Source organism: Erythrolamprus reginae, chromosome Z (genome assembly GCF_031021105.1).
Source record: "Erythrolamprus reginae isolate rEryReg1 chromosome Z, rEryReg1.hap1, whole genome shotgun sequence".
Lineage (NCBI taxonomy): Eukaryota > Metazoa > Chordata > Lepidosauria > Squamata > Dipsadidae > Erythrolamprus > Erythrolamprus reginae.
The window spans coordinates 31,592,013-31,611,747 of record NC_091963.1 but is presented as its reverse complement, the minus strand read 5'-3'; the positions used below and the strand labels follow the sequence as shown (position 1 = coordinate 31,611,747).

The following is a 19,735-nucleotide window of genomic DNA, read 5'->3' as shown; positions in this document are numbered from 1 at the left end:
AGTACCGCCCCCTGGCCCCTCAGTCAAAAAGAAAACGAAGGAGCAGTAAACTATAACCCCTTTTTTATTGAATAACAAGAAAGCCAAGATAACGCTAAACTCATCAACTATAAAAAGATCCAGTGATCCTGGTCCAAAGTCGGGTGGGTTTGGACTCTCCTTGCAGTGCATCGAGAAGACCGTTCAGGTAAGTTCAATGGTTCTTCTCCAATGCACTCGCAAGGAGAGTCCAATGTGGGATATACCCAAGTTCCAGTTAGAGGGAGGGAGAAAGTTGAACCAGGGGTGCTGGATTCGAGCACACCCTTTGTAACACTCGCCTCTCAAAGGCTGCTTTCGAGGAAGCGAATGAGTCAATACGGTAATGTTTAATGAATGTCGATGGAGCCGCCCACATGGCCGCTTTGCAGATGTCCTCGAGCAACGCTTGTGTAGCCCACGCCACTAATGTGGCGGTGCTACGTGTAGAATGCCCTGTTATTCCTTGCGAAATCTGGTGACCTTCTGCTTTGTATGCTTCTGAAATGCAATCGCAAATCCATCGACTGATGGTTTGTGATGAAACCTTGACGCCCATGGCTTGCGATGAGAAAGACACAAATAACGCTTCAGATATTCTGAATGATTGTGTTCTACGTACATAGATTTTCAAAGCTCGTCTCACATCAAGCTTGTGCCACCTCAGCTCCAAGGGGTGAGTACCGTGAGTGCAAAAGTCTGGCAAAATCACCTCCTGGGCTCTGTGGAACCAGGAATTTACTTTTGGTACAAAAGCCGGATCAAGTCTTAATATGACACTATCTGGGTGGAAGTGACACAGATCCGGGCAAGACCGAAATTTCAGACACGCGCCTGGCTGAGGTAATCGCCACCAAGAATGCGGTTTTGATTGAGAGGAAACGTAAGGAAATCGTTCGAATCAGTTCGAATGGAGGGCCTGTTAAACCTCCTAAAACTAAGGACAAGTTCCAAGATGGATATCTGTGGACTGTTGGTAGTCCGATATTGGATGCCTCTTGCAAGAAATCTTTAATCCATGGGTGCCGTGTCAGGGGGCGATAGTGATCTTGAACTATTATTGTACACAAAGCTGCTACATGTCTTTGCAAAGTATTTGAAGCAAGGCCTTTGTCCAATCCTTTTTGAAGAAAGGTTAGCCCAATTTCCGGCGATGCCGACTGAGGATCTACTTTCAGCGGTTTGCAAAAATCACAGAACGCTGACCATGTGGCCTGATAGATTCTCCTAGTAGATGGTCTGCGTGCGGCTTGAATGGTAGCAATGACTGTGTCTGGTAGATGTTGGTGCTTTAGGAGATCCCCTTCAAGTGCCACACGGTCAGTTGCCACCACTGTGGGTCCGGATGAAGGATGTCCCCTTGGTTGAGGGAAACCAGGTGATCTGGAAACCTCCAGTACGTGGAGATGGAGAGCTCCTTCAGTTCCACGAACCAAGCCCGGTGAGGCCAATATGGGGCTATCAGTAATATTTTGGCCTGTTCCTGTAAGATTTTTCGTATCACTCTTTGGATGATATGCGTTGGTGGGAATGCGTAAAGTAGTCCTGGTGGCCATGGCTGGTATAAGGCATCTGTCCCCTCCACTCCCAGAGAAGGGAAGCGGGAGAAGAATCGGGGAAGTTGCGTGTTCTCGCCAGTGGCAAAAAGGTCTATCACTGGGGTACCAAACCGATTGCATACTTCTTGAAATAACCTGGGTGCTAGGTGCCATTTCGCCGGGTCCAATGTCTTGTGGCTTAGCCTGTCTGTCCAGACACTTTCCTGTCCGGAGATGTGTTCCGCCGTGAGTGAGGCTAGATTGGACTCTGCCCAACGGAACAATGACTCTGATTCCTGCAACAATCTCCGGGATCTCGTTCCCCACTGGTGATTGATGTGGGCTCGTGTGGCCACATTGTCCGTATTAAAACGTGTTGTCCCCTTATCAGGTGAGCAAAAGTGCGAAGGGCTAAATGAAATTGCTTTCAGTTCCAGGAAGTTGATGTTCACTTCCTGCAAATCCTGAGTTCCCCAGAGGCCCTGTGCCATGTGGGATGAAAGATAGGCCTCCCATCCAGTCAAGCTGGCATTGGTTGTTATCATCAGAGGAACTGGGTTCCGGAATGAAGATCCTTGTTGGATCCTTGGAGATGCCCACCATTGTAAGGATTTCCTGAGGTTTGAGTTGAGAGACACCTTTCTTTGAGTGTGGCTGGATTTTAATCTCTAAAAAGGTAGAAGCAGCCATTGGAGCGGCCGGAGATGGTGCCGAGTCCAAGGTATGATGTCTATACAGGATACCAAGGTGCCTAACACCTTTGAGAGAAAGGCTAGAGAAGGTTTCTTTTGACTTCCCAGCGTCTCTAGCAAGTTTAGAATATTTGTCTGTCTGTCCTGGGATAGAAAGACCATACATGCCACGGTGTTGATGACCGTCCCGAGGTGCGATATGCATGTTGTCGGGGTCAAATGACTCTTCTCCCAATTGATTGTGAATCCATGAGACTGAAGAGTCCTTATGGTTGAGGGTACATCTCGACTTGCCTGTATTGTGGATTTTGATAATACTATTATGTCATCAAGATACGCCATCAGGCTCAACGACCTGTGCCTGAGGCTTGCCGTGAGAATGTCCATTAATTTTGTAAAGGTTCTTGGTACCGAAATTAGGCCAAACGGCATTGCTTTGAATTGGAAATGTGTTCCGTCTAGGCAGAATCGTAGAAACTGTGCCCAGGATGGATAGGCACATGAAGGTAAGCTTCCTTCGGGTCTATTGACGTAAGCAAGTCCTTGTGTCGTATGGCTGAAAGAATAGTATGAAGCGAATGCATCTTGAATCTCCTGTGCAGCACGTAGAGATTCAATTGATGCAGATTTAGAATCAGGCGGCATCCCCCGGAGGCCTTGGGAACCATAAATACTACTGAATAAAACCCTTTGCCTCTTTGGTACAAGGGAACCTCCTCGATCGCTTCTATTTGTAGAAGGTGAGCCACCTCCTGATATAACAGTGTTTTCTTTTGTGGGTCGGTCACTATGGGACAAGGCAGAAAACGGTTTGGGGGAAGATGAACAAATTTGATGCGCAAGCCCTGGGACACTGTAGCAATTGCCTAGGCGTCTGAGGACGTGGTTTCCCAGACACCTGTGAAATTCTGTAGTCTGTCCCCAAGCGGACAGATACGAGCGAAGTCATTTGTTACGCTTGAGCCCTCTGGGATTAGATCCTCTGAAGATCTCCAAAGTACGTTCTGTCTGAACGGAAAGTTCCCTGATTGAAGGAGCCCTGAAAAATGGCCTTGAACCTTGGGTGACTGCCGAGGAGGGCTCGGACCGAAAGGGCTGTTGCCTATTATAAGGGTTGAAACATCTTTCGGTTCTTCTGTTTGTTCTTGGCATTACTTTCTTTTTATCTTTATCTTCTACAAGTACTCCTTCTAGGGATTCCCCAAATAGTTTTCCCCATGAAAGGAGGAAGTCCTTGGATTTGACATTGGCCTGCCAACTACACAGTTATATTTAATCTGCGAGAGGAGACCGAAGAAGCCATTGCTCTGGATGCAAACTTCGCTGCACTCACAGTGGCATCTGCAGAAAATTCAGTGGTCACCAAAAGAGTTTGTTAAGATCCCAGCAAAGCCTGCTATCCTCTGGATTCAGTCTGGATTGCATCTCCTGAATCCATAACATAGTGGCTTGATTAAAAAATGAGGCTGCTGAGGCCGCTCGTAGAGCCCATGCTGCCATTAGATGCGTTTTATGCACAACATTCTCTGCACTTTTTTCTTCAGCTTTAAGTCCGTCTGAAATGGTTGAAGGCACCAGGGCACTAGACACCAGGCTTGCTACTGGTTTGTCTATGGTCGGGGAAACCAGCAATTTCTCCATATCCTCCTCAAAGGTATAAATTTATGTTCTACTAATGATGGGCCTGGGGTGGCTGTTGGGTTATCCCATGGTCGTTTTATATTTTCTAAAAAGAGTTCAGAAGAAGGAATATGTTCTGTTTCCTTCTTTGTTACTGCAAACAAGACACCGGTTGGTACTGTGGCTGTCGAAGTTGCAGTTTGTTTCCCCTCACCAGCCTGCTTAATGGTCAACTTAGCCTTATTCAGTAATACACGGTGGTTCTGGAGGGTGCTCATCCTGACAAATCGTTGTCACTGTCCTCCTCTCTGGGAGGAACCTCCTCATCCATTGATCCTGATATGGATTGAGGTGTTGGGCCAACCCAAGGATCCCTGAATCTTGGAGTTACTGATGAGGTATAATGTTGAACCCCCGTTGCTATGCCCTGTGAGTAAGCATTAGCTATGAGATCTTGCAATGCTGGGGGCATATTCTGCCATGTGTCTTGTGTATTACAAAAACCTGCAGCAGAAGGTGTGAATGTTGCAGCTGGCAACTGTCCATACTGTGGTGGTTGGGCCATCTGAGTAGTTGGTGGATAGGTGGGCCAAGCTGGTGTCTGCTTAAGTGCCTCAGCTTTGAAGACTGTAGGTTGTTGTATAGTCCTTTCAGGGGACCAGTCCCTCTCCGTTGCTGAGCCTACTACCCCTAAATTGATAATGGTTCCTGTGTTTGTGACAACCGTGGGCAATAACTGTCTTTGGGTTGTTTCCAATTGCTTTTCTAGTGCTTTTATCCTCTTCTCAGCTTCTCTGAGGGAGGAAGTCTGAGAAGATTTGGTTTTTTCCCTTCTCTGATTGGGTCTTCTCTTTTGGGGTACTGGGTTTAGGTGTAGCAGACCCATCTACCCTGAGGACTGTTGGCTCTGCCATAATTATCCACCTTTTAACCCACGCTTGAAGATCAATCGTAAATTTTTCGCCTCACACTCTCTTTGCTCGAGCAGGCAAAATGACAGGCAAGGGCTTACTGGGCATGCGTGTTGCTGAGGCTCAAACCAGCAACTCATTGGTTAATTAGAACTCCTGAGTTGCCCAAAATGGCGACCGTAACCATTGCCATGGTGACCCTGGTATCTCCGCCCCATTTCAAAATGGCGGCCATTGCCTTGTCCCGGTTTCCATAACAACCGTGACTGGCTGAGGCACTGCTCAGGCTTCCTGCCTGATCTGAGGCCCCACCAAATATGAAGTTCCTTCCTTTTTATGTAATTAATGCAGGCAATCTCCTCCCGTAGCTGTGAATGCTGCTCGAATCCTCACCAGCCAACAGCTCGGGTATGTTCCTCGGAGGGGGCGGACCCCTCCAAAGTCAACCGCTTCTTTAAACAACCAGGGAGACCGTGGAGGTTAGCAACCCTCACTCCCTTTCCAGTTAATTTCTTTATATAATAGAAGAAGTAACGTTATGGCTGAATAAGGGTCTATAGGGGGAGGAGCTGCAGCCGAGAGGGTGGGACCCCTGGAGGGTGTCTCCCCTATGCTGCTCTGAAAGTAAGTTAATATGAAGACTCTTCTTACCTGTTAATAAAGAGAAAGAACAAAAAACGGTTATTTAATACATTAAAATTTCATTTAAGACAATAAAATGCTTCAGAGGAAAAAACTCTTAAGTCCCTTTACTGCGACTTGAGTTTTTTTGACTGAAGGGCCAGGGGGCGGTACCTTCCTAATATTTAAATTAAACTCAGTCCCTACCAATTAGACTAGAGAATTACCCACATTGGACTCTCCTTGCGAGTGCATTGGAGAAACCCTCTATCTCATTGAGTTTGAGGGTTACAGGGAGAAAAACACTGTCGGTTAGTTTTTGTAGTTTTTGAGGGGAGGTGTTAAAATTCAACAGTCCAGGATTTATATTAAATGTACTTAGATGGATTACTTCATGACTTCAGGGAGTTTTTCCTAACCAAGGGATCTCTAAAGAGAGATGGATATATTGATTGTATTGAAGAAAAGCAGAGTAACTTGAAGATACATCTGTCATTTTGAAAAAGGACCCAATGCAGGGTACTATGGCTTGCAAATGATAAGTGTTATTTCCTTTTTTGAAATGCAAATTTAGAGTCCTGAGCTGGATTGTGTCAGGAACAGGACGTGTGAAAACATAAGCTTATTTTGAACATATGAGGAGATCTGGTGTAATGTAGTTTATTGATCTATTTCAAGGAAATATACAGTGTTCCCTTGATTTTCGCAGGGGATGCGTTCCAAGACCGCCCGCGAAAGTCGAATTTCCGCGAAGTAGAGATGCAGAAGTAAATACACTATTTTTGGCTATGAACAGTATCCCAAGCCTTCCCTTAACACTTTAAACCCCTAAATTACAGTTTCCCATTCCCTTAGCAACCATTTAGATCATTACTCACCATGTTTATTTATTAAAGTTTATTAAAAAAAATATTTATTAAAGTCGGATGAAAGTTTGGCAATGACATATGATGTCATCGGTGCGGGAAAAACTGTGGTATAGGAAAAAAACCCGCAAAGTATTTTTTAATTAATATTTTTGAAAAACCATGGTATAGACTTTTTGCGAAGTTCGAACCCGCGAAAATCGAGGGAACACTGTAGTTACTTTTTTTCCTCCCCTTCCTGCATATAATACGAGGACCAGACTGCTCCTGCTTGGAATGCTTCTTGTGCTTTGGAGCCTTGGCTGAATTATAAAACACAGATAGAGCACATGTACTCACATGCCAAAGTCACCAGACTTCCCCTGCCCATGTGCTCTATCTGTGTTTTATAACTATCGCTGAACTCTCTTCAGTCCCAGGCTGAGTCAGTAGTGATGATGGATTCCAGAACTCCCAATTCAGCCAAGGCTCCAAGGCACAAGAAGCGTTCCAAGCCGGAGCAGTCTGGTCCTATTATATCAGCTGCTTTGACAATAGTTTTAAACAGTGTAACATTGCTGTTTGATACTATGTTAGAAACAGAAAATGGTTTACAATTGGAGGTGGGCATAGGAGAGAACATTTTTGACTCTATTTTCTAGTAGAGTAACCTTACAAATGATGGACGAGAACTGTTTCTTCTGTGCTGACCTTTCTGTCTCTGGACATGTATAAATATGAAGTACAGTATTTTTCAAACTTGACAATTTTAAGATGTATGGACTTTGACTCCCAGAATTCTCCTAATACCATGCTGGCTGGAGAGATTTAATCAAAAAAGTGATTAAGGGGAAGAGCCTTCTCTGTGGTGGCCCCGGCCCTCTGGAACCAACTCCCCCCAGAGATTAGAATAGCCCCCACCCTCCTTGCCTTTCGTAAGCTCCTCAAAACCCACCTCTGCCATCAGGCATGGGGGAACTAAGATAATCTTTTCCCCTAGGCTTCTACAATTTATGCATGGCATGTTTGTATGTATGATTGGTTTTTAACAAGGGTTTTTAGCTGTTTTAGTATTGGATTTTTACATTCTGTTTTTGTCACTGTTGTTAGCCGCCCCGAGTCCACGGAGAGGGGCGGCATACAAATCCAATAGATAGATAGATAGATAGATAGATAGATAGATAGATAGATAGATAGATAGATAGATAGATAGATAGATAGATAGATAGATAGATAGAAAGAAAGAAAGGACAAAGAATAATCTGTCAAGTAATTTATTGTCTAGAACTGTGATATTCCAGTTACTATTGGACATGAATTTCTATCAATCCCAGCAGATCCGGCTCAGGCATCCTCTGAAAAACCAATTTCCTCACTTCTGTTGCAGAAATTGTAAGAAATCAGAAACCTGGATGGATTCAAATCTTGAGGGCTGCATTTTAAACTTTTGAATAAACAGTTCAATTCACAGGATGGTTTAGTTCTAATCTAGACCAATGATAACACCTTTATTTAAAAACTATCAAGAGCTGATTTCAGCTCTTTCCTGAAGCATTTCAATTACATTTTTGAGTTTTTAGAGTTGCTAGCCACAACTCTAAAAACCTCTAAGGAGGTTGTATGTACAGGGATCCATCGAATTCAATATACAATATTTGTATATGAGAATGAAGTTGGGAGACAGGAGTAGGAACTGCAGACTGGAAATAATCAAATAAAATGCAGCTGAGTTCACTGATGAAATAATGAAATGGTAATAAACATCTCAGAAAGGACTTTCTTGACCATAAAAGTGAGGGTGGAGAAATGTTGTTTTAATGTAATCTCATAATAAAGGTAAGGGGTCTACTTCTGGGTGTGCTTCTTGTCTGGGCCATCTTACAAAGGTGATATCAATCATCCAACTCTGAAAGTATGCTGACATGAGTATCCAGAGCAACTGTAGTACAGTGTTCCCTCAATTTTCGCGGGGGATGCGTTCCGAGACCGCCCGCAAAAGTTGAATTTCCGCGAAGTAGAGATGCGGAAGTAAATACACTATTTTGGCTATGAACAGTATCACAAGCCTTCCCTTAACACTTTAAACCCCTAAATTACAATTTCCCATTCCCTTAGCAACCATTTAGATTATTACTCACCAGGTTTATTTATTAAAGTTTATTAAAAAAATATTTATTAAAGATGGTCGAAAGTTTGGGGATGACATATGACGTCATCGGGCGGAAAAAACTGTGGTGTAGGGGAAAAAACCACAAAGTATTTTTTAATTAATATTTTTGAAAAACCGTGGTAGACTATTCGCGAAGTTTGAACCCACGAAAATCGAGGGAACACTGTATTATTTGTTTGTTTGTTTGTTTGACTTCTAGGCTGCCCAATTCCAATGGGACAATACAAGTGCAAAAGGAACAGTTTATGTCATGACACACATTTTGATCATTTGTCCCCTCACTATGGATGCCCGTTACTGGTAGTTTTCAAATGGAGTTAGATTGATCCTTTTTAAAAACTTCCTTTAAACCAGTGGTTCTTAACCTTGTTTGAGGTACCGAACCCACCAGTTTCATATGCACATTCACCAAACCCTTCTTTAGTGGTAAATCAAAATGATTTTTTTTCCAAATTCGAGACATAGGTATATGTTTTTTTACTGGTACACAAAATGAACCGTGCATGAACATCACCTTGATCAAAAAACAAAACCAACACAGTGCATAAACTCACAACAAATTACATACCTGCAAATCAGTGTGACTTCTGCTGTTGTTTTTGAGAGACCAGTTCAGATATGTGTGTCATCACGAATTTACATAATGAGTCGGGTGTGTCTTGACCTCCATAGCGGAGGCTCCGCCGAACCCCTGAGACCGACTCACCGAACCCCTAGGGTTCGATAGAATCCCAGTTAAGAACCACCACTTTAAACCCTCTTACCAAAACTATTGAAAAATCCAATGACTTTTCTTTCTTCTTAAACAGGTTACAACGAAAGCCAAGCAGATTAAAGATTCAGTTTCAAGCGTTGCAGGTAATGTCTAATATTCCTGCATTACATATCTCACGATGGTTAAAGCAACTGCATGCCTCCCTGCCCTTTGGGCTGTATATTAATTTGTAGAGGTGACTTTGTTGAAGAACAAATTTAGGATGCTATGATGCACAGGCGATATTGTGGCTCTTCAAGATTGGCAAATTTTTGATGGTCAAATGGCCAACATTGTGTTGGCTCCATAAGTAGAAGCTCATTTAGAAATAAGCATGGAAATGGAACTAGTTTGCCTCTAGTTGCTGCCTGCTGTTACCTGTTTTAGCAACAATGTGCCACCCAAAACCAAACTCAAATCACTGTTTTCATGGCAGTTTTGTCCTCGGAGGAAGGGTTTAGTAATTTAAGAATTTCATTCAATACCATTCCTACTGTGGAACTACCACACTTCCAAAAAGGGACATTTTAGGAAGATTATGGAGGTGAAGGTAGGGATGATAATTTTCCAGACTACTTATTCCCATTCTTAGTCTCAAAACAGCATTTAAAAATGATTCCCAAATTCTCCTGATGGCTCTGTGCAATCCTCCAAAACTTAGTTGCAACACATAATTTCAGTTGTTTCCACATCTGTGGCTAAGCATATACTGTACATATACTGAAGATCGTGCTTTCAAATAGTATCTTAATTCAGTGTTCTTTGCAATAAAATAAAATGACCTTGATTTATTGGCACTCTGCCCACCTATTGTTCTGTAAACCAAGGAGAGTTGCCTTCCCAAATCTGGGATAACTGGTTTAACTTTTTTAGCCAGGAATTTTAGGAACAAGAACCAGAGAATCTAGTCATTTATTGATCTAATCTTGAATGTCCATAGATCTCAACTGATGGCAGGATAGGTAAAAACATGCTTTTCATTTTATACTGTTTTAGAGCCACTGAAGCTTCCTTGTCTTTGTTATCAGGATTAGGAATTATCCAGAGCAGTAAATCAACATACAGTGGTACTTCTACCTAAGAATGCCTCTACTTAAGAACTTTTCTAGATAAGAATCGTGTGTTCCAAGATTTTTTTTTGCCTCCCGGAATGTCTGGCCACAGAAAGGCAAAAGGGGGCGCTTTGCCCCGGCTGGATCAACTGGCCTACTGTTTTGGATTTTTTTGATTCCCCTCATGTCACCTTCTTCCTTCGGCAGCAACTGTCCTCCTCTTCTTCCTCCTCCAAGCTTTTATTTCTTTCCTAATGGGTTTGCATGTATTATTTGCTTTTACATTGATTCCTATGGGAAAAAATTGCTTCTACTTGCTAACTTTTCTACTTAAGAACCTGGTCACAGAACAAATTAAGTTCTTAAGTAGAGGTACCACTGTATTTAGAGAGAAATAATGTAGAGCTTCCTCTATACCTGGAAGATGTTTTCTGGTGTGATAGTTACACTTGGCCTTTGATTGGAGTACCAGATAATCCTCCAAAATCTAGTGAATTGAGAATCAAACCTATATTTATTTATTTATTTGATTTGTATGCAGCCCCTCTCCTTAGACTCAGGGCGGCTAATAACAGTTATAGTTAAAATGTATTATAGACAATGACTGCTTGCCTATTTCAGGTGCTGTCGGGGGGGGGGGGGCTATCGGTATGTAAGGTTAAAGAGTAGGACAAAAAACTAAATTACTGGATTGAAGAAGATAAGAGACCAAGAATAAGAAAAAAGTGGTTAATTGCGAATGAAAAAAAGGGGGGATGGGGAGTTCCATGTTTGGAGCTGTATAGGGAAGCTTTTCAAATGGAAAGGTTAATGGAGTTGCAATTAGGTGAAAATAAATGGGTGAAATTGGAAAAACAGATAAACGGGATGAAGAATAGAGATTTAATTTTTAGAAAGTGGAATAGGAGTGACTTAGGTAAATTAATAGGCCCAATGAAAGGGACTATGGAAATTTGGAAAAAATGGCAGGGGAAAATAGGATTATATAAATCTAAACTGTCATCGCTTTATGTAATAAATAGAGAAAATGAAACTAACTTAAATAGGGTTATAGGAGAGTTGAAGGGAAGAGGGATAACTAAGATAGAACAGTTATATGAGAAGGATGGCAGGCCAAGTAGAAATCGTATAGAATGGTGGTTAGGTAAGGGAAGGTGGCTACAAATAAATGCAATATGTAAATATCTTAATGAAAGGGAGAATAAAGAAGTATTATTACGGAGGGAGGAGACAGGGTTAGAGAAAATAATAAGAGAAAAAAGTGAGGGGATAAAGGCGCAAGCAACTAATATATACAAATTGCTAGTGCAGTCAGAAGGGGATACGATTGATGGATTGACTAAATGGTGGCAAAATGAGATACCAGTAGAGGTACAAGAAATGGAAAATATAGTAGAAGATATAAGGAAAATTAAAAATATAAGAATTAGGGAAATGAGAAGGAAAATATTACATAAGTGGTATTTTACTCCCGTTCAATTCGCACATTTTCAGCAGAATGTCAGGGGGAATTGTTGGCATGGGTGTCAAGACAAAGGAGTGTTTATGCATATGTTTTGGGAATGCCCGATAGTGCAGGAATTTTGGCAAAAAGTGAAAGAGGATATCAATAGAATGCTAAATATACAATGGACAATCACTAAGGAAATGGCAGTACTAGTAAAAAGCAATGTGATGGGAGAATTTAGAGAAATAAAAAAAGCAGCAATAGAAAGCGCTCAGGCAGTAATAGTTTTGGGTTGGAAGGATGAGACAAAATGGACAATGCAAAATTGGTATAGGTACATGGTGGACCATATTCAATTTGAAATTATGGAAAAAAGGATAAATTCGGATAATGAAACTGAGTTGGGACAGCTGATGGGACGGTGGGACAGGGTAAGACGATATATGACGAGCAGAATCCGAGACCAAGCTACAAGGAATAAATTGGAATCACTCTATAATATGTAAATAGATATATTGCTCTTGGGTTAAGTGGACTATACAAGAAACACCCCCAATTTGGTGGTGGGGAATGTGTGTGTGTCGGGGTGGTGGGCACAATTCACTATGCACTGTTTATGTTGTGTGATATAAAAATTGTTAAAAAATCAATAAAAATATTTACAAAAAAAAAGAAAAAAAGACAATGACTGCTTGCCTCTTAAGTATTTAATATTTTCCATTGTATATTTTTAGCAATTCATTAAAAAAAACCAAAGCTTTTATGAGGTTGTGGAGTTTTCCTCTACAATCATGGGAAAACAGCAACCTCCAGAACTTGTGAGTCTTACTTAAAAGATTATAGGGGCCGGAGAGTAAATATCTGTATTGGCTAGAGTAGTAGCGTACAAAAGGTGGTCCTAGGTAGTACTAAGCATGCTGGTTGTTACTTTTGAAAACAAATAACAGGCAGAAAAGGAGCTTCTATGCATATATGCCTTCATTAAGTAGATAATGTGAAACTCTGCCTCAAATTGTCAGCAGTGTAAAGAAAACAAAAATATGTGACATCTGTTCCAGAGAACCAAAAGATAAATTAAAATAACTAAGGGTACCATTGATTAAACACCGTGGCAGTGCATTATTCTTCCATTTCAATGGGAGCACTGCAGTTCATTCATTTCAGTGTATCAGTGCATAGAGGAGTGCATGTTAACAAAAGAGCCAGAATATAACGGAAGACCTCTTAACATCGTACCTAATTGATGCTATTTCTGGATTGTTTAAATTAAGTGTGACTACCATGGAAACATACAAGTAAAAATAAAAGCCTGACTTTATTAGCTTGGAATCAGGCTTATATTTGATTAAGACTGGATCTATTATGTTTTTCAAATCTGATTTTTGAATACAGGTGTCAGATATTTTCAAGGCCGGCTCAACACAATCATGAAGCATAGTTTAAATAAAAAATTGGTTTGGAATATTGTTTCCCCTGGATCTTCCCCCTTATTATATGTTACTCTCATGTGTGCTATTTTTCAATAGGTACTATTAAATTCTCAGAGTTGAAAACCTTGGCTCAAAGCTCAAAATCCAGCAAGGCCAATATTAGCTTACCTGATCTTATAATCACTCAACGGGATAAAGAAGATGACCAGGAGGAAAAAACAAAGTACAGTTATGATCCAGAAACAATAAATAAGATGACAACAGATGAACAAGACACTGGGTTAAATGAAGCCCGACATCGCAAGCGTAAAGCAATACCAAAGGCTTCTGAAACAATATTTCCGGGGACAAAAGAGATAACAGAGGACAAATGTAGAGGGAAGCGCCAGAAGGACTTTGACACTGCGGAACAAGAGGAATATAGCGATGATGAGGCTAAGAAAAAAGAGAGGTGTCGCAGTTCAGATGACTTCTGGACTCAGAATCAACAGAAGCTTCTAGAGCTGGCTTTGCAACAGTATCCAAAGGGAACGCTGGAACGTTGGGATAAGATTGCCAAGTGTGTTCCAGGAAAAAGCAAGGTGAAGCAATAGATTTGGGTTTGGAAAATGTATTATTTTTTCTTGCAAATTTAGTTTTAGAAGATTAACTCAATTTTTTACTTGTATCAAATAATACCCTGCCCTTTTAATGTTTTCTATCACCTATCTCTGAAGAAGTAATAGAAACGAATTCAACTCTGTTGACAATATGCAGAAAGCAGTGAGACACTGTTTAGAACTCAAAATACCGTATTTTTCGGACTGTAAGACGCACTGGACTATAAGAAACACCTACATTTATAGAAGGAAAAGAAGAAAAAAAGTTTTTTGCCTCCTCACATCATGTTTTTGCCCTCTCCAGTCCCCCTCAGTGCTCCACAACTCCTTTTTTTTTTTTTGTGGGAAAGGCCCTTGTAGGCCTAATATAGAACCAGGCCCACCTGCTTTCTGCTCTTTGGGTTTCCATGGGTTTCCCCATGACCCTCAGGTATCCCCAAGCCTTGGGCCTAATTCCCACTCCACTATACCAAACACCCTCCTCCTCACTTACCTTTTGGTGAGTTCCACGGTTTTCCAGAGTTCTGGAATAGATTATTTTAAGGCCATATGGCATGATTCCAGAAGTTGCAGCAATATTTACAATACCAGAATACAATCTGGCCCCTGGAAATATGGATGCTGCTTCCAGAATGATGCCATTGGACAAACCACTGTTTTGTTACCTTAACGTGGTTTTGCACAGTGCTGTAGAAATATTCTGCAGCTTTCAGAAACTTTCCATAGTGCTGTCCAACCTTGATATGGCAGCAAAATGGAACAATTTATCTCATATGTCCTCACCCACAGGTAGACAGGAATAAAACGCTGGGCATTTCCAGGTTGCCACCATGTAGCCCTGAGATTAGGACAACCAAGCAGCCAAGGGACAGAGCAATCTGTTCCATCACTGTGGAAGGCTTCATTGAGGGAGTAAATGTTTACAGGGATCCAGTGCAGGCAGGGGGGAAGATAGGCAGGGACTGCTGCAGCATCCCTGAAGTAGTAAGGCTGAATGAATGTGTGGATATTGCTGGGTACAACACAGAGATTGTGGTAATAATCGATGCTACTTTTCCCCCCTAAATTCAGAAAATGTTCTGCTTGGTGTAAATTGTCTATGCTTTAAAAAAAGAATATTATACATTAATACTCCATGTTTTCTTCTTTTTCTACAGGAAGAATGTATGACTAGATACAAACTATTGGTTGAACTTATACAAAAGAAAAAAATGGCCCAAAGCTGAACATTTTGAAGAATATTATTCATCAGAATGAGAGACATTAAACATCATATGCAGTGACTTGTATTTTTGTACCTCAGTATTTCAGTATGTCATGTGCCTTAGTAAAAATCTGTAAATTTTACACCTTCAATTTGAAATATGTTTTAATAGAATCAATGTATTTTTGTACAGGACGGTTTTTGCCACTATGATAACTGTTGTGATTCCGTCTGAGGCCCCTCAGGGAAGGGCTGATCCTCTGCCGGCTTCCTGCTCAGAGGGGGAGGATGAGGAACAGGAGGTTCAGGCAGACAGGGAGGAGGAATCTCAGGCTGAGGGAGAGGGAGGACAGCCAGAGTCCCCCTCGGGGGAGCTCTCCCCAGCAAGCAGCCTGGATTCCTTAGATGAAAATGCACAAGCAATCATAGATCTCCGGCAGAGAAGAGCAACACAACGAAGGGGACAATTAGCCAGGGACAATTAGCCAGGTACTTTCAGCACTAAAGAGGCAACAGCTGGGTTTGGGTGTGGTGCTCTCTGGAAAGGCTGAAAAGGCAGACCCACCCTTCCTGGCTTGTGGAGTAGTATCTTTGGGAGTCCTGGGACCTGGCTGTGATCTTTGGCGTCTTGGAATTCTGGTTTGTGACTTTGAATACTGAAACCTTGGGGGGAAAAGGTGTGGGTCTTATTCTCTACAGTGGTGGGTGCGCCAGCAAGAAGTCTGCTGTATTGTCTGGCCATCAGGACTCTGCTGTGAAGTCTCATAGCCTGCCTGTTGGGAAGAACAGGTTTTTCTCTGTGTTTATTTTTCAAACTATAAAGTGCTTTTGCTTTTACCAGCGTGTCTGGCTGCTTTTTCCAGTTGGTGTTGAAGTCTGGGGGCACCCAGACAGAACAGATAACTGGTTAAGAAATGTCATTTGGAATACGTAGTGGAATTGAGCAAATATCTTTTAATATAAAAGTCATATTGCAGGATGGGGAAGCCTTGTGTCTTCTAAGTATCTTGTATTTCAGTTTTAGTTAATAACCACTCATTCCCTAAGAATATTACACTTTGTTTTATTATCATATAACATTGGCATTACATTCATCCTATTCCAATGGAACATGCAGAGGTAGGGAAGTGAAAAATTTAGTCAATTCTGAAACAGAACACCCACAAAAGTTCCATTCCTAATCAACAAATTCTGTGTATCCCAGAGCATGATTGCGCGGTGGTTGGAGTACAATATTGCAGGCTATCTGTTCACTTCGCCAGGAGTTTGATTCCTTTATTTCTGACCAGCTCAAGGTTGACTCATCCTTCCATTCTTCCGAGGTCGGTAAAATGAGGATCCAGATTGTTGGGAACAATATATTGACTCTGTAGATCGCTTAGAGAGGGCTATAAAGCACTGTGAAGCAATATATAAGTGCTATTGCTACTGCTGCTTTGGATATTTATGGAGAACCAACAAATGGGAACTGAATTTCTAATTTCATTCTATTTGCCTTCACTGTGGATTCTATTAATATTTATCTTCAGACCATATTGTTCAATATAGTAAATTCTATCTATTGCTTTACATTGTAACAGTTGGTTCTCCAGTTAATCCTTTACTGCAGCCCCAATAACTGACTTTGCTGCCTTAAATCTGTAAGTCAGTTTCAGATGGGCAAAGTTGCCCTTCTTCCTATACAGAGCACAGCTGGACAGCATTAATAAAAGAGAAATGTAACTTTAAAAAAATGACAATAGTTGGAAACACGATTGAAGAAAAAGAAGAATGATCAGTTCTACTCAGTAAATTCATCAAAAGTGGATTCTCCCCTATCTCCTATGGCAGGTATATTAACCTAAGATATAACCCATTAGATGTCAGGCTATGTGTGACATTTCAGACATTCCTACTCTCTCTATATATATATAGAAGCACCCACAACTTAAAATATATATTCCAGTTATGAAATATGAGTAAAAGAAAAAAAATATTTGCATTTGAATAGCCCAAGCTCTGTCTGCCGGTGGCGGATGCTAATGATGAAGGCAAGTCTTCATTCCAAAGAAGAATAATTCCACTATACCAAAAGAATCCTCAAATTTTCAGCCTTGCTAGGAGGATTTTCAGCCTAAAAAATCTACATATTTCATACTAATGCCATGGTAGGATGAGGATGACAATCTTTTTTTAAAAAAGTGCTGCTAAAATCTTATGTTTCTCAAAATTTAAGAAGCCAAATGTGCCTGTTTTGTTTGTGGTGATATGGTGGTGTGTGATAGCACATTTTTCCTTTTAACTACACAATATTTTTTAATTGGGTGAAAGGATAGCAAACATTGTAAAATGACCTTTTTCTCAAGAAAGATAACTCTTTCATGTCAAGGCACTTTCTGCTGCAGCAGGAACTGGACTTTCCATTCTGGCTATATATTTTTGTTAGAGTATCCACATTAGAATAGGCCTGTTTAAATTCCATTTAAAACACCATGAACATCTCTCAGTATGCATTAAAAGCATGCTTGTAATAGGACTTGGCTTAGACACAGTAACTAATGCATTCATCTAATGAAGTCTGTATCATGTATTGCAATTTACAGCCATAAACAATATTAAAATTTATTAACCAAAGCTTTGTACATATCTTTATATAAATGGCAATTTTACATCTAGGCAAAACAACATTTATACAAATTATTACAGAATATTAAACAAGTGGTTTAAATAAATTAAACCACGCTGATTTACTTTAGTAAATTTATCTACAAAAGTGATTTGTGACTTGAGAACTTGCCGTTAATATATAAAAATAAATTATTCTTACCTTTCAATTAAAACTACAAGTTAAAAATTTTACAGATTAAAATATCCACATTTTATGAATTCTTCACAATACAAAACAGTCACAAAAACCTATTTACAGAAATGAGGTAAGAACTGTGCAATGTTTAACCGAACAATATTGCAGAAACAATAGGTTCTTCCAATTAAGTACACAGTGAAGGTCTAAGTATATTTGAGTATTTTCCACTAATAACTCACAGAGACTCAAATTAGTGGTTATTAACTCTCTCAAATTAAAACTATTTCCTGTTTTACTGCATAGTCATACCATGAAATTAACTCTTCAAAGGGAAATATGTCTCTTTCATTCATTAACATTTCACAGCAATGGACACGCCCCTCCTTTTTTCTTTTTTTTTGGTAATTTATTAGTGGAAAGCAACCCAGGTAATGATTTGCCTGAGCTGTCTATAGTGACAAACGCTTCTACTAAAGGCAGATCAGAGAGGAAGGCTGCTGGTGCAAAGTTGAATATGCTTGCGGCTTTTAAAATCTCATTTTAGTGCATGCCCAGCTGTCTAAAGCCATCCCTAACCCAACAGAGGGATGCAACAGGCACTTGGGTTACATTAAATACTACCAGAACAAGACTTACCTTCCTTATGTGGTAAGAGTTCTATGACTTTCAACAGATGTTTTTCCAGTGATCTTGAAAAATCCATCTTAAAATTAAATATTACTTGTCATTTCTTAAATGTTTTCATTCTAGTAAAACATTTTAAAAACTAGTAAGACAAAATAAATGACTTAAAACCTGGTTCTTTTCTGAAGAAAAAATGGTGCTTCTAAAACACTGATGACAAACCATCATGTCATTGGCATAAAATTTCATAATTTCTTTGCTTTCTTCAAAGAAGAGAAGAAACTAAACATCTGATTTTTAGCACTGCAGTTTGTGTAGTCAGCAACTGAATCCCAATCAGTTGACTGAATTGACAGTGCTCTAATCTGAAATCCAAGCTTCCAGGCAATTTGATGGAGCAGTTCAGTTTCAGTGCAACACAAAGCAACAAGGTCAAATTTTACAATAAACATCTTCAGGTAGATTCACTTTTCCAGTGTGCAGTTAGCTCATTGATGTGTCTCATCATACCTGCAGAGAGAGAGTGCAACTCACAGCCAGATGAAGTGCTATCAGCAGGATTTGCAATTTTACATACACTTCCAAGTGTTAATTTTTTTCCGGTGCAAGGGATCCACTTTTATCACTAAGCCTCTGGAGGGAAAAAAAAAAGCAATATATTTTTTTTACAACTGCTAAAACTGCCAGTGTTTTTGTAATAAAAATGTATACAGCTAGGCAAAATATATATGTACAGCAAAGAAATTTTAAATTATTGAGCTTGTTTAGTCCTCCCCCCATCTATGTACCCATATCTGGCAATACTTTCTAAGACTCACAAACAATACTACAACTGATACTTTGAATTGCGGCGTGCCCGGCCTCCAAAGCTGCTGCCAAGGTAAATCTCCATCTGCTAATTGTTCTCTCTTCTGACTGCTTAGCCTCTTTTGCAAGTCCAAATGGGCACAGAAAGCAGCATGTGGTCCCTGCTTTTTGTTCCCTGCTGTTGAGTGAGACGGAATTTTATCTGCATTGAGTACACTCACTCCTGGGGAGGGAATGGAGAGGTCACCACATTTCAAGCTAGAAGCCTCTTATCCGGCTCCTTATCCTATTCAGCCAGCTTCTGCTTTTGCCACACTAGCTGCATATAAAATGGGAAATAATGTTAAAAAGGAAACTCGGACATATCTTGTTCTGAATAGTCAAGAAAAAGTTCTACATTCATTTGGCCTATTATTGAAATAGAAAAGCAGCACATGTGAAGCTGAATATGTTTAGCTGTGTGATAAGAGGAAATTTGAAACAACTTAACAAAAGATTTCTTTAAAACTTTTGGTTGACTACCACGAGTATGGTCCTTAATTCTCACACTACCTTAAATTAACTTTGACTAAAATAGTGATCCAGTAAATACTGCTGGCTGATTAGGGGATTTAAAAG

The 19,735-nt window shown here is 40.4% G+C and overlaps 2 protein-coding genes across 6 annotated transcripts in view; one reads left to right on the top strand and one right to left on the bottom strand.

Moving 5' to 3' along the window:
• Nucleotides 1-15,738, top strand: part of DNAJC1 (DnaJ heat shock protein family (Hsp40) member C1) — a 136,571-nt gene extending 120,833 nt beyond the window's left edge. The window contains exons 10-12 of the mRNA XM_070727325.1: nt 9,225-9,273; nt 13,195-13,679; nt 14,855-15,738. Coding sequence (XP_070583426.1) covers nt 9,225-9,273; nt 13,195-13,679; nt 14,855-14,923 — 603 coding nt within the window. The 3' untranslated portion in view covers nt 14,924-15,738. The remainder of the gene's footprint in view (nt 1-9,224; nt 9,274-13,194; nt 13,680-14,854) is intronic.
• A 1,750-nt stretch (nt 15,739-17,488) lies between these two features.
• The window catches only part of MLLT10 (MLLT10 histone lysine methyltransferase DOT1L cofactor), a 154,708-nt gene continuing 152,461 nt past the window's right edge, over nt 17,489-19,735 (bottom strand). For all 5 annotated transcript variants that reach the window (XM_070727320.1, XM_070727321.1, XM_070727322.1 and 2 more), the window contains one exon: nt 17,489-18,943. In XM_070727320.1, coding sequence (XP_070583421.1) covers nt 18,899-18,943 — 45 coding nt within the window. In that variant the 3' untranslated portion in view covers nt 17,489-18,898. The remainder of the gene's footprint in view (nt 18,944-19,735) is intronic.